Source organism: Sciurus vulgaris, assembly GCF_902686455.1.
Source record: "Sciurus vulgaris genome assembly, chromosome: 2".
In the NCBI taxonomy this organism is placed as follows: domain Eukaryota; kingdom Metazoa; phylum Chordata; class Mammalia; order Rodentia; family Sciuridae; genus Sciurus; species Sciurus vulgaris.
Genome location: NC_136462.1, coordinates 158,553,295 through 158,567,123, shown reverse-complemented (window position 1 = coordinate 158,567,123; position 13,829 = coordinate 158,553,295). Strand labels below are relative to the sequence as shown.

At 34.7% G+C, this 13,829-nt stretch overlaps 1 protein-coding gene across 1 annotated transcript in view; it reads right to left on the bottom strand.

Annotated features, from left to right (window-relative positions):
* RALGAPA2 (Ral GTPase activating protein catalytic subunit alpha 2) overlaps positions 1-13,829 on the bottom strand; it is a 309,855-nt gene that overhangs the window by 166,669 nt on the left and 129,357 nt on the right. The window contains 2 exon segments of the mRNA XM_079124240.1: positions 11,440-11,616; positions 13,001-13,091. Coding sequence (XP_078980366.1) covers positions 11,440-11,616; positions 13,001-13,091 — 268 coding nt within the window.

Below are 13,829 nucleotides of genomic sequence, written 5' to 3'. Positions count from 1 at the left end.
GACTAATGCTTCCTAAAGTCATAAGCTTCTGGAGTTTTAGAGAGAACAGAAAAGCAGTCAGGAACACCCAGGCAACACTTAACAGAACACTGCATTGTGACAAATATATTTATTTTATAGCATGTATAAAGTAATCATCAGTAGTAAACATTTTGTATTTTCTTGCTCTTCATTCTTTTGGCATCCTTGAAGCATTTAACAACTCTTGCTCGTGCCCTTTTCTCACAACTCTGCTTTTTTTTTTTTTTTTTTCTATGACCAAAAATATCCTTTTAGAAAACCTCCAACAGCTTAGATTTTTTCATCATGGTTTCCAAATCCCGACTCTGGAGACTTTGCACCAAGTTTGGTGTCTATTCTCATGTGTCAAAACTACAGCCCCCATTGTATTCTATTCCCTCTGCTCTATTGCTCTTGAGTAGGCTGCCAATAGCCTCCATGTTGCTTATGCAGTGCTCAATATCCACCCCTCAGCATCATTAGTCATGTAATCCCACGTCCTTTCTGAACCTCAGGTGTGACATTCACCTGGTTTTCCTCTTGCTGATTCCTCTTCATCTCAGAGCCCTGAAAACACTGAGGACGCCCTCCCCAGGGCTCTTTTCTTCTTGGTTTGTCCTTACTCCTTCATACAGACGAATGCCATAAAGATTTAAATGCCATCCACGTACTCATATCTCTACATACCCATTTTTGGCCTGTATTTATTTCCTCAATTCTAGACTCATTTCGTCAATGACTTTGACAGATCTACTTGCTGAGGACTGCAAAGAAGTTTTGTTCACAAGCAGGCATGCTCTCCAGTGAGTTTCACCATGTTCTTGAAAGAAACTCAGATATATGTATCATAAGTTTTACTTTGGAACTCGAATTCCAGGGAAGCCTCCCAAAAGAGTCTCTCCTGTTCAGAGAGTATGTAAACACTCATTTAATCCCTTTGTTTTTAAGACAGCATCTCAGCATTTAGCATGCTTTGGTGACCCCAGGCCCAAGACATCTTCAATTTCTCCATCTCTGGGGTAAGAAGTTTGGGGGCAAAGGAACTCTAAAAAGTACTTATATAGATTTTGTCTTCCTGTTTGTAGCCTTAGCATTAGGGTTGGTGTAGGCAACTCTCTAACCCTTTCAGAAAACCTGTAGTTCTCTGCCGTTACTGGGCTTTGCTTACTACTGACATAGGATTTGATGTTCTTGGGTGTGCCCGTTCCTTTGCCACATGTCAGTTGAGCTCCTTCTTAAGGTTGGTCTTTTTCTTGCCATCTTTGTCCTTGTGATTTTTTTCTTATTTAATATAAATCCTCTCAATGTGGATTCAGTTTAGCATTTAGGGAACAAGTGGGGCTATCTTGTTTGTTCACTCTATCTTTGACTAGATATACATTCACAGGAATTTTAAAATGCCTTTGTCAGTCATTTCTTTGGCTTTTTTTCCCCTTTCCTTTCTTTCTTTCTTTTTCTTTTCTTTTATTGTTGTTGTTGTGGTAGTAGTAGTGGTGGTGGTATGAGGAATTGAATCCAGGAGCATTCTGCCTCTGAGCTACATCCCCAGCACTGTTTATTAATTTTATTTTAAGATATGGTCTTACTAAATTGCCCAAACTGAAACTCTAACATATGATCCTCCTGCCTCAGCCTCCCACATCATTGGAATTATGAGCACACACCATGGCACCTGGCTCTTTAGCTTATTTTAAAATGCTGCTGTGTGTGTGTGTGTGTATGTGTATACACACACACACACACACACACACACACACACACACACACACACACACACATATATATGTACATGTATATGTGTATATATATACTTTTTTGTTGTTGTTAGAGGAAATTAACCCAGGGACATTTAAACACTGAGCCACATCCCTAGCCCATTCTATTTTATTTTTTTAATTTCAGACAAGGCCTTGCTAAGTTGCTGAGGCTGGCTTTGGACTTACAATCCTCTTACCTTAGCCTTCCTAGCCACTGGGATTACAGGCATGTGCCATCACATCTGGCTATTTTATAAATTTTATGTTATTTTAAATGTATTTACTTTCTATTTGATAATTTTCCCTGAATTACTTTTTTAAAAATAAAATATTTTTTAAATGTTTTGAATTTATAAAAAAATTGCAAAGATAGTATAGAGAGTTCTCATATACTCCACAGTTTCCCCTATTATTAACATTTTATATTAGGATGGAATATTTGTTATAATTAGCAAACCAATATTAAAACATTACTATAATGTTTACTTTAGGTCTACTTAGTTTTTAAACCTAATTTTTTGTTATCATTGTTCCAGGATTTCACCCATAACAAATAATTGTCAGGTCTCCATAGTCTTTACTCGGTTATGATAGTTTCTCAGACTATGTTATTGATGACCTTGACAGTTTAAAGGAGTGATGGTGAAGTATTTTGTACAAAGTTCCTCAATTGAGACTTAACTGATCTCTTTCTCAAGATAGGTTTTGTTATGCTTTGTTTTGTTTTGTATTCCTGTAATGGAATTCTCTTGGCCCTGATGTATATTTTTCCAATATTCTTGGATTTCTATTGCTAGTATTTTATTTACTTTTTTTTTTGCTTGTATGCTTATAAGTGAGATGGTCTCTAATTCTTTTTTTTTTTAAATCATACTGACCTTCTCTGATTGTTCCCAAAATAGTAACAAAAGTTAGAAAGCTTTCTTTCCCTTTCTATGGAATAGAATGGAAAAGATAAAGTTTCTCTTTTATTTGAAGGTTCAGTAAAGACAGAAGGGTTTTTCTTTGTTCACTCTTTTGTTTTTACTTTGTAGTACATTCATATAGTCTCTTAGTTTTTTTTAATTTTTTTTTAGTTGTTGACGGACCTTTATTTTTATTTATTTCTATGCAGTGCTGAGAATTGAACCCAGTGCCTCACACATGCTAGGCGAGTGCTCTACCACTGAGCCACAATCCCAGCCCTAGTCTCTTATTTTTGCTAGTCTCTTTTTAATTAACTTCTAAGTTATTCTGCTGCTCTCACCTTCATTTTCTAAATAGGGCACATAGAGCTATATTTTTCTCTTCTAATATATGTACCTAAAGTCATATTTTTATCTATTAAAGACTTCACCTATAGTCTACCAATTTTGACTTATGTAGTATCCAGTTCTAAATATTTTGTAATAAACTATTTGATTTCTTCTTAATAATTTATTTGAAGTTTTCAATATCTTATGTTCCTTTTGATATGACTTCTGATATTATTTAAATTTATCAAATTTACAGAATGTGTTTAATTATAAATCATGGACATCTGTTGAGATAAGCAATTTCACTGATCAATTTTTAAAATATTCTGTGTACTTTAAAAAAATCACATGTATTTTTTAATTAACTTAATTATTAAGTTCAACACACACATATCCATTCAACTGAGATTAATTGTATTGTGCAAGTTTCCTCTATTACTAATAATTATGTCTGCTTAACTCATTAATTAATCACAGTTGATATTAAAATTTTCCTTTATGATTATGGTTTTATCAGTAATTTCTTGTAATTTTGTTAAATTTTAATTCATGTATTTGGATACTATGAAATTCATATAAATTCAGAGCTATGTCTATTGCTAATAATTTCTGCTTTAAATTTTGTGACTGACATACATACAGGTAGACTAAACCAGTGATCTTCCTTTCCTTTTTAAAGAACTTGTTGTATTCATTATGGTTGCTGACTTATTTGACTTTATTCCTAACAGTTCATTGTAGACTTTCTGCTTAAGTCCCCTCTGCTTTGACTTTTGCTGAGTCTTCTGTGGGTTGTGTTCCATCTCCATCATGACCCTCATTCTTTTCACTCTTTACTGTCTTACACCATTTGTTCGTTATTAACATAATTATTTCAAAATCATCCTGTTCCTCACTTCATACACGTAGAGGTGGGCTGACTTCTAAGGCAATTATCAATTGTAAATTTTTTAAGGCCTCGTCAAAGAAACTAAAGCACAATCTCTGGATCTGAGAAACACAAGTAGAGGGATGATAAGAGCAACGATGAGCAAGAAGGAATGAATCTGAAAAAGAGGAAGAGCAGATCCAAGAATGACTGCCAAATGCTTATTATATTAGAGATGGAAAGATCCCAAGGCACAAAAACAAAGAATTAAGTAAGGATGGTATTGTGGCAAGGCCTTCCACAGGAGTGCTGTCCCTTAGAAAATACATTTGTAATTCCCACAGAGCTATCATATACTCAATTAAGGAGATACATTAAAATATGTGAATATCCAAACTGGAATTCCTACAATGCCATGTCGGAAGGACTAAAGGTACAGAGATCAAAATCCAAGTATGGGCCTTCTACACTCTCTGACTTTTATAAGGCCTCAGGAGAGAGGTTCCTCCTCTGACTGTTAAATCTGTGAAATAAGTATAGTATCAAGCATCTGTTAAACTGAAAAAGGTACACTGAAGTTCTAATGAATGCTTATGAATCAACATAAACCTTCAAGTGAATAGCAGCATAATATGACATCTATTTTTCTCCAAAAGAATTTTTTTTTTTTTTCAATCCCTTGAGGGAGAAGAAAAAAAAAAAAAAAGATTACTTGATTTACAGTTTGGTTTTGTTGCCTACCCCAACCATGAAAATGCAGCCATCCAAAAGAGAGATTAGCCCCAGTATTCCAATCACACAGGAGCACTGCCAGAGTAACAGTTCCCTGTAAAGGTACACAAAGTACCTCATCAGCTGCACTTTTATACCACCTGCCAATTAACAGATCCTCAGTTATGAAAGAATTCCACCCAGAAAATCTGTTCCAGTACTGCTTTAAATTTAGAAAAAAAAAATTGCCTCAATTATAGAAATCCAGGCAATAGTCCCCATTACATTATCAAAATATGTTGAGTTCTTTGTAAGTTTTTGAGATCACTGTAACTATTTCTTTAATATTATTGTGAAAATGATTTTAATGAATTGAAATGTTTTTGCCCAAAATTATCCCACTGCTGACACTTCACTTGTAGAGGGTCTGTCAGTGAAGGAGCATGTAATTAAAAAATGGGGATTTGAGATATTTCAGAAAATTTCATGTTCACCACCATAATACCATTAGCAAGCTAGAATGCTGTCCAAGTATATTTTTGTTTCATCATTATTGAGTGATATGGAGACATTATAATTTTATTAAAGTAGGAACTCTTTTTTTTGCATTTTTATTTTACTTTATTTGCTGAACTTACTATATATGTATATTTTGTATATATGTGGTCTTTCATCTAGTACCTTTAAAAGGTATATTATATAAAACAATAATTATAATAATATGTTGTTATTGGGTTTGTTTTACATATATATTTTTTATAACAAGTATATATACACATATATATTTGTGTGTATAATTTCTACTTCAGATTTATATATACATCACAATATCATGTCAAAAAAGAGAGAAAGGAGAGACATAGTGGGGTAATGGGTGATAGTTTTATATTTTACCAGAATTTAGTATAAATCTGAAGTAGATGTGATACAATGTATATTATAAGCACTAGAGGAACCACTAAAAAAATGAATAAACAAGATACTTCAATGTCTGTAGGATCTGTAGTGATATCCCCTCTTTCATTCCTGTTAATGGTGATTGATGTTTCCTCTTTTCTATTTCCTGGATCAGTCTGGCTAATGGTTTATTAATTGTATTCTATTTAAAGAACCAACTTTTGCCTTTGTTGATTTTCTCTTTGTGTTCTATTTCATTGGTTTTTCATTCTTAACTTTATTATTTGCTTGCTTCTAGTTACTTTGGGTTTAATAAGCACTTCTTTTTTCTAGTTTTTTCTTTTTCTTTTTTTTTTTTTTTTTTTTTTCATTTTCCACTGAATGATGAATCCACTGATGAGGCCATAGACCTCATGATCCAATCATTGCCTAAAAGGCTCACTTCTGAACCTTGCTGCAATGGGAACCATGCTTTCAACATGAAACTTTGAGGGAGCATTCCAGATGCAGATAACAATTACTATAATACATCCTGAGCAATGCACTGGGTTACCAGTTTGAATTATGACACATTTCTTGTCCCCAAGAGATTTTAGTCTGGTGAGGGAAAGACATGTGAGTAAATAATTGTAAGGATGAGTGGCACTTAATAGATCTAACTTTGGAAGACTACATGAGGAAGTAATTGCATGTGGAAAAAGCAAAAAGTCTTTGCAAAGGAGAAGAAAAAATGAGTTGAATTTTGCAAGAGGTGCACAAACTTCATGAAGAGAAAACTGTAGGAGGCATGGATCTGTGGAAAGGTATGTAGTATTTAAACTATGTAATGGGTCACCAGCAAATAATGTTTGTTTTGGATAAGAGGTGTCCCCCCACAGGCTGGGGTTGTAGCTCAGTGGTAGAACGCTTGCCTCTCACATGTGAGGCACTGGGTTCGAACCTCAGCACCACATAAAAATAAATAAAGTAAAGGTATTGTGCCCATCTACAACTAAAAAAAAATTTAAAAAAGAGGTGTCCCCCCACAAATCTCCTGTATTAATGCAAGGAATGTTTGGAGGTGAAATGACTAGATTTTGAGAGCTATAACCTAGTTTATTCATTTTTCATACTTTATGGAGGTAAAATTAAAGTACAATAAAATGCACATATTTGAACTATATAATTTGATCAGTTTTGACATGTTTTGACATGTATGTAACCAGTACAATCAATATAAAAAGCATTTCCATTTATAGTAAGAACTCTTACAAACAAAATTGTATCAACTTTCTCCAAATACATACATTATTTTAAAAAGAAATCTAAAGTTTAAGAATTTGCAAATATGGAAAAGATTTTAGCTATGAATTAGTAAGTCTTGGTAGTTGACAAAATAGGTACTTATGACTAAGTGGCAATTTCATATGGTTCTAATTCTGTGTAAGCTTGAAAGTGTGTTGAAGAAATGTAGCCTATGTCTTTGAAAATGAATTTCTCTTCACTCTACCAACTGAGCTAAATTCTCATCCCCATGAATTTCTCTTTTAATCTGACAACTCAACAAAAGACACAAACCCAAAGGCTCTAGTTAAACATGTTAATTCTAGGGCCAGAAAAATCAGGACTGGACTTCAAAGATCAAAGTGGAGAAGCAGCAAGTTGGTATTTGGCTGTCCACCACTGTAGCCTGGGCTCTCCTACCCTTCCTTGTCTGCTCTCTAAGGAGATATTCACCATTCATGTTAACAATTTTAGAAATTGAGCTACCAATGCCACTGTAGCTACTATTATTGTTTTTCTTTATAATATGTCAGGACATCAAAACAAATCAAAGTCTGGTGAAAATACCGAAACTGTGTGTGATAACTGACAATGTTGACAAACTGTTCCTACAAAAACCAGTTTTAGTGGAAGATAGCAGAGTATAATTCACATGTATAGCTATAATTAAAAACAAAAGTGAGAAAAGGATTATTATAAAAAACATTTGGATGCAGGATTGTGATAAACACACTAAATAAAAGAGATTTTGAAGTGATTTGCATATTTATTATTTTTAAGAGGTTAAAACATAATTGCTATATTTAGCTAAATAAAAATACCTGCAGCTTAGAGCATATGTGTGCCTTGATTCAAGGTATCTACTGAATGCTGCTCCACTGCTATGAACTGTCCTAGGAGCCAGGCAACAAGCTTCCCCTCTGGAACTTACATTCCACCAGGGGTAGATCCTAGACCCTCCAAACTAACCAACATTTGGGCAACATCTCTTGACAAAAGAGATGATAGGAACTTGGAAAGGAAAGAGCATCAAAACTGATTTTAAGTCTTTAGAGTTCAGCTAAACCATGAAATTCTTGAAATTTCTCTAATTAAAAAAGTTTTAATTCTTGCTGAGGTTGAATATTGGTACTTTTCTTATGGTTAACTTTCTGGTTGGTTTGTTTTTTGTTTTCGTTTCTGATTCTCATTTAAGAAAACCTCTCTACCTCAAGATTGCAGACACTTTTTTAAGAAGATTTTTTTTCCAAAAGTTTTTGAAGTTTCCTTTTCATATTTAAGAATTTTATACCTCTGGAACTGATTTCAAACATAGTGTAAGGTAGATATTCTATTTCATTTTTTTTCCCCATGTGGCTAAATACTTGTCCACAGGGATTTGTTGAACAGTCCATTCTTTCCTTGCCAGATCTGGAAAGCTACCTCTACCATATATCATGATTCCATGCCTGTGTGGATTCATTTCTGTACCTTATATTCCATTTTATTAGTCTACTTGTGATTATATGTACTTTAAATAAACCTCACAGCATTTATCACATTATTTGTGACTATTAGTATAAATGTATTTTGTCCTCTTTGTAACCTCTTAAGACAAAAGTGGCTATGACCTATTCATGTTTTTATTTCTCATGGCATCTAAATTAGTATTTCTACATCATAAGTTTATCTACTAAATAATGGATGAAGTCAGCAACCATACTGATTTGTAGTTTAAGAGCCATAAGTATTCCCTGCTCCCAAATTATTACCTTAACAGAACTGACTTTAAGCATGTAGTAACTGTGTTTTCTTATTTTCTGAACTCTTACTGCTCTGGTAGCTGGGGCCGTGCTGATTAGGGAGGGACTACACTTTTCAGGGTTAACTAATTCTTAGAGATAGCAAACATCTCCAGAGGGAGGGGGCATGCTTCTCATGTGTAAATGAACCAATAGGAGCTCATTCCCTCCAACTACCTATTTTATCTAGTTTTAATATATCAGGTCAATATATTCTAGTTCTTATCTCCCCACAGTCAGGTACCAGGCAACAAGAGACAGCCCTAATGTTACAGAGCCCACTGAAATTATTCACAGCAGAAATCCTAAATCTGCTGACCCTGCCTGCTTTGTTTTCCGGTGGAAATGACAATAAAGGTTGTTACCCATGTTCTGCTCCCTCTGCCTCTTGACCAACCCGGGAGATTACTGATGATGTGGCCTCTGAAAACAGATGTTTCCAGACATCTGTTGAGTATACACTTTTTCTTTGTGATCATTATTATGTGTCTGCATATCTTAATATATATCTGATTAAAACAAGTTCCAGGTACATTTTAAAACAATGCACCATAAATTTAGTTACTATATTCAACAAACATAAAATTATTTAAATAAGTGAGCAAATATAAAAATAAACTTAGCTGGCCAGTATTGAGGGAATTTAAGATTTTAAAAAAGCAGTTCATTATTCTAAGTATTTGATAATTGGTAGGGTTATTCAGTGAAAAACAGATACACTAAAATTGTTTGATTACTTTCTTTGCATGTCCTAAAAATCAGGCTAACACAAATTTTATTTTGTTCATTTATGAAGAAACTGTTCTCTTAAGAACAGAAAGTTAAATTCAGAACTGTGATAATCCTTAAACCTTATCATATTACAGTTTGTCCTTTTCACAGATGACAAGATGAACTATTGAACTGAGCATTCTGATTCTATTAGTATTTCAAAGAACTAAGTATTTGGAAGAGTTAATCACAGCGTAAGAGTGTATCATATGAATTACCTCACATAAGTTTATTAAATTGAGCTGCCTAATGCACACTCTGAAATGGGATTAAAACTAATCTTTCTCAAGGATAGACAAAAGGAATAATCACCCAATTTTCTTTCCTTTCAATAAAAATAATTAAACCTGGTTTATGTTTAAGTACATTCAACTTAGGGAAGATTCAGACTTGGATCTATAGTAATATAATGATGAGTTTCTCTTGGATAATCTGTATACTGAACCAAGTCATTTATTCCATGAATGTATTAAAACTCCCAAGTAGTGCAAAGGGCTTTCTAGTTGTATTTTTAACCACAATGCAGTAGAAAAGAGCACATAGAGCCAAAATACTTTGGAAGTCAGTGCCAACTTTGGCACTTATTTACTAGTGGGATAATATGATTTCTCTGGGTCCCAGTTTCCCCATCTCTAAAAGAAATGGAAAGATTTGTCCTATTTACTATTCAGAATAAAAAAAAAGTACCTTAAAGTTCTTTGTACATTATTAAATCCATATAAATTTATAATGCTACTAGTCAAAATCATTATCTATTATACAAAGAATTCTATTCAATAACATTTTATATGCTAATTTTATGAATGTTTCAACATTACTCCATCACAAATTTCTAAAAATATCAGACATCAGTAAAATTTTCTGTCACAGTGAAAATTAAAATTTTCTTGGTTAAAAAAAAATCAATTTAAGGTGAGCCATTAGTCTTTATAAATTTTAGATGATTTTTAGCATTTTAATAACACTTTTTACTTAGCATGTGCTTTCTAGTTTGCCGGTGTATTTTTCATACAAGGTATCTGTGTCTGAGTGTGAATGTGGACCAGGCAGGTCATAGCTCTAGTCAGCATTTTACACACTGGGTTCCTCAGAGCACCCATCTCTCCTCACATGAACAGCTCCTCCATGGTGTCCTCATTCTCATCATCCCTGTCACACAGATGAAAGAATTGAGCCTTTATAAGGTTCACAATATATGCAAGCATATATGCACATGTAGATGGGAATAGCTAAAACTACAAAGAGCTTCCCCAGTTCATTCAATTTCTCCAATGTCTCTGTAAGGTAGGAACTATCATTATTCTTACAGATAAGGAAACTTAAGGACAGAGACTAAGTAATCAGCTCAAGGCTGCTCAGCAATTCCTTGGCAGAGCCTGGATACAGATTCAGAAAGTTTGCTACATTGTGCAAGATTCAATCTCAGAAAAAAAAAGACTGAAGAAAAAAAGTTGCAAAAAATACAGAGTATGACATCTTATTTTTTTTAAATTCAGAACCAAAACCAAATGATATATTTTTGAAGACAAAGACATATGTTAAAGTTATAAAGAAATCAAGGGAACTGTTAGAAAAACAAATAAGGATGCCAGGAGAAGGAAAGGGTACTTAAGAACCTCTGGGAACCTCATGGTGTGAATGCTAATTTAGCTCTTACCTTGGGCAATAGGTCACCAGTATTTATTTTATTACTATGAACCATAACCTACATGTATGTCACAATTTACACTGTCTGCATCAAATACCTTATAATAAAAGATAAATTATTAGTTAATAAGCTATCCAAATTCCTTGACTTATTTTGGATTTATGACACATGTAAATTGGAAAAATCACTTCGCTATTCCCAGAGTGGAGCAATTTGATAAAGAATGGCAAAGGCATGGCATAAGTACCATCACTTCCTCCCATGGTGGTTAGACAGTGCTGATCAGCATAACAGCCTTCCTCCCACACCTGATTGCTGTTTCAGAAACCTTTCCATACAGGACTCCAAAAATTCATGACTGATAGTGAACAGGTGGCTGGTGATGCCACTTCAGTTTGGTTGGAGGTGGCACCCCCATCACCACTGTGCTAAGGTTGATACAACTAGGAAACTCGGGGAATCTCCCAGCTATTTGCAATGGTGCCTTTTTTCAAACACGGTTAGTTACCTGTTAAGTTTGAAGCATCAGTTGGACTCAGTTGTAACCAATGGCGGGCATCAGAGTCAGCCACAACATCTGTGGGAGTGTTCAGTTCTGGGTCTTCCTCACAAGTCTGCCATGGGCTCATAGACAGCTCTGCCTCATTGTTAAAGCCCAGAGCTGTGTCACTGCTGGTACTATCACCTTGCAAAGCAGAAGAACCAAAGTTTGAGAAAACAGCGGAAGATCAGAATTGCATATTACCAATATGCAAGTAACTAAACACTTCAACAGCTGATATAGCAGGAATTGCTCAGGGGCTTGGGCAGAACCTGCAGAACTTGACTGGGGTTCAGATGGTGTCCATGTGGAACTCTAGGTCAACAAATTAAGTCTTCCAAGGACAGAGCACTCATGGATACTATGAACTCTGCTGCATATTGCCCAAGTGTCATTCTTTTCAAATTATCTTTGCTCAGTTTTCCTATACACCCCAAAGGTTAAGTCAAGTCCTAAGTTTTCTACTGAGACTTAATCACCTACAAAATGAGGGTAAGTGGAAGAAGATGTTGATAACTGATTATACCACAAACGCAAGTCTATTTTGCTAAATATGTACATATTTCAAACTTGATGTTTACACTTAAACAGGATAAATCATCTAGGACCATTTGGGGATTTTCAGTATCTCACTGCAACAGATTTTCTACTATAGAAATCTTCTCCTTTAAATACTCAAGTTAATAATTTATCATAGTTATACTGATCTATGAAGACTTACTGAGCTATTTATTTAGTCTGAAACAAAACAAACCTAGTCAGTCCTGCTCCTCAAAGTCACCTGATCACTTCCTAACAATTTTATGTGTCCACCCTTCTTAAGTGCTCACCCTCTGGAAGCTCTTTGTATCTTCTACTGACAGTTCCCCAGCCTTGCTGCTTCTAATCTGCTGTTTACTTGCAAAGAACTGAAAGTTGTCTCAGTAACCATATGACCAATCTGTTAGGTCTCAAACTTCATCTTCCGCAAAACTTTAAGCCAACAGAGGGAAGATAGAGCATAAGAAGGGCTCCTCTGCACCTCACCAACAGCATCCCTGGGTGTGTAGGTGTTGTTTAGTATGTTACACTAAGAAGGAGGTGGCCTGGCACCCAACTTCAGGAAAACAGAGTACTATATTTTTTAGTATATGATAACCTATTTCTAGACTCCAATCAAATTTTATTTTAAAGTATTTAGGCCACTGACATCAATGTACTTCAGAACCTTTGTGTTCCTAGCCTTCTAGGGAAAATAATTTTTCTTTTAGATGCATCTGCTCACTTAAGCCTCAGTCTCTCTGTGGCTCTCATATAGAGAAAGGTACAGGATTAGAAAGATAGGACTCTCAGGTACAGGCAAATGACTAGAGCTGTTTTATTAACTGGATTAGAATTATATTATCCTGGGTTCTGGGAAAAAGAATACTCCATTTCACAACCATGTCTCTTCAATTGATAAGATATCACTTGAGTTAGAAAGTAAAAAGAAAACAAAACACATCAATCCTGCAGTGGATGAATGCAGACTACATTTCCTGGAACTTACTCTTCTGTTTTTCCCCACATTTTCCTTGTGTCTGCTGCAAATCATCCTTCAAATCCAATTCAGCAGGGCTGCTGCTTCTTCGAACTAAGATCTTCAGACAAAAAAAATATTGCATTTATTACAGGAAAGCTGAATATAAGACTGTAAAGTTCCTACTCCACATTTCTAAAGAAAAAGAAACAATAATAAATAGCAACAAAACATTGAATGATGCTTTCCATTTGAAAGATATATGTTCAACAATTAATATCACTAAATTATATATTACTCAAGACATGAACTTTAATTTCTATCTTCTATATTTCAACTGACATCCAATTAAAATGGATCTACTAAGAAGGGATGCCATATTATATGGAAGAAATTTATTTTAAAGCTCTATTTGTTCCTCTGGTCAAGCACACATACACATTAAACATAATTCTCCAGAAGGCCTGACCTACCCACATATGATGAGTGTTCAGACTAGTGCAAACTCCTCCACACTACAAAAGATCCACTTGGTGTCTTTCTAGTTAAAAGTGCCATAGACGTTCCTGAGCACTGCTTAAACACTGAACCTTATGTTAAATACAGAGGATTAAAAAATCATGAGGCAATCTGCATCCTCTAAAACCTGACAATTTGCTTGGACAGACAAAACAGACACAAATTACACAAAATAACTACAATGTTCATAAGCAAAATATGCAAATCAATTCTCTCTGAAAATTATGTAAAATAAAGTGTTACCTTAATTGGCTGACAGTTACAGGAGAGCTGTTCAAGAAGGCAATAGACAGGAAGTGGTAGAGGGAAGGCAGGAGGGGACTCAAGGCAGGAAGCACGG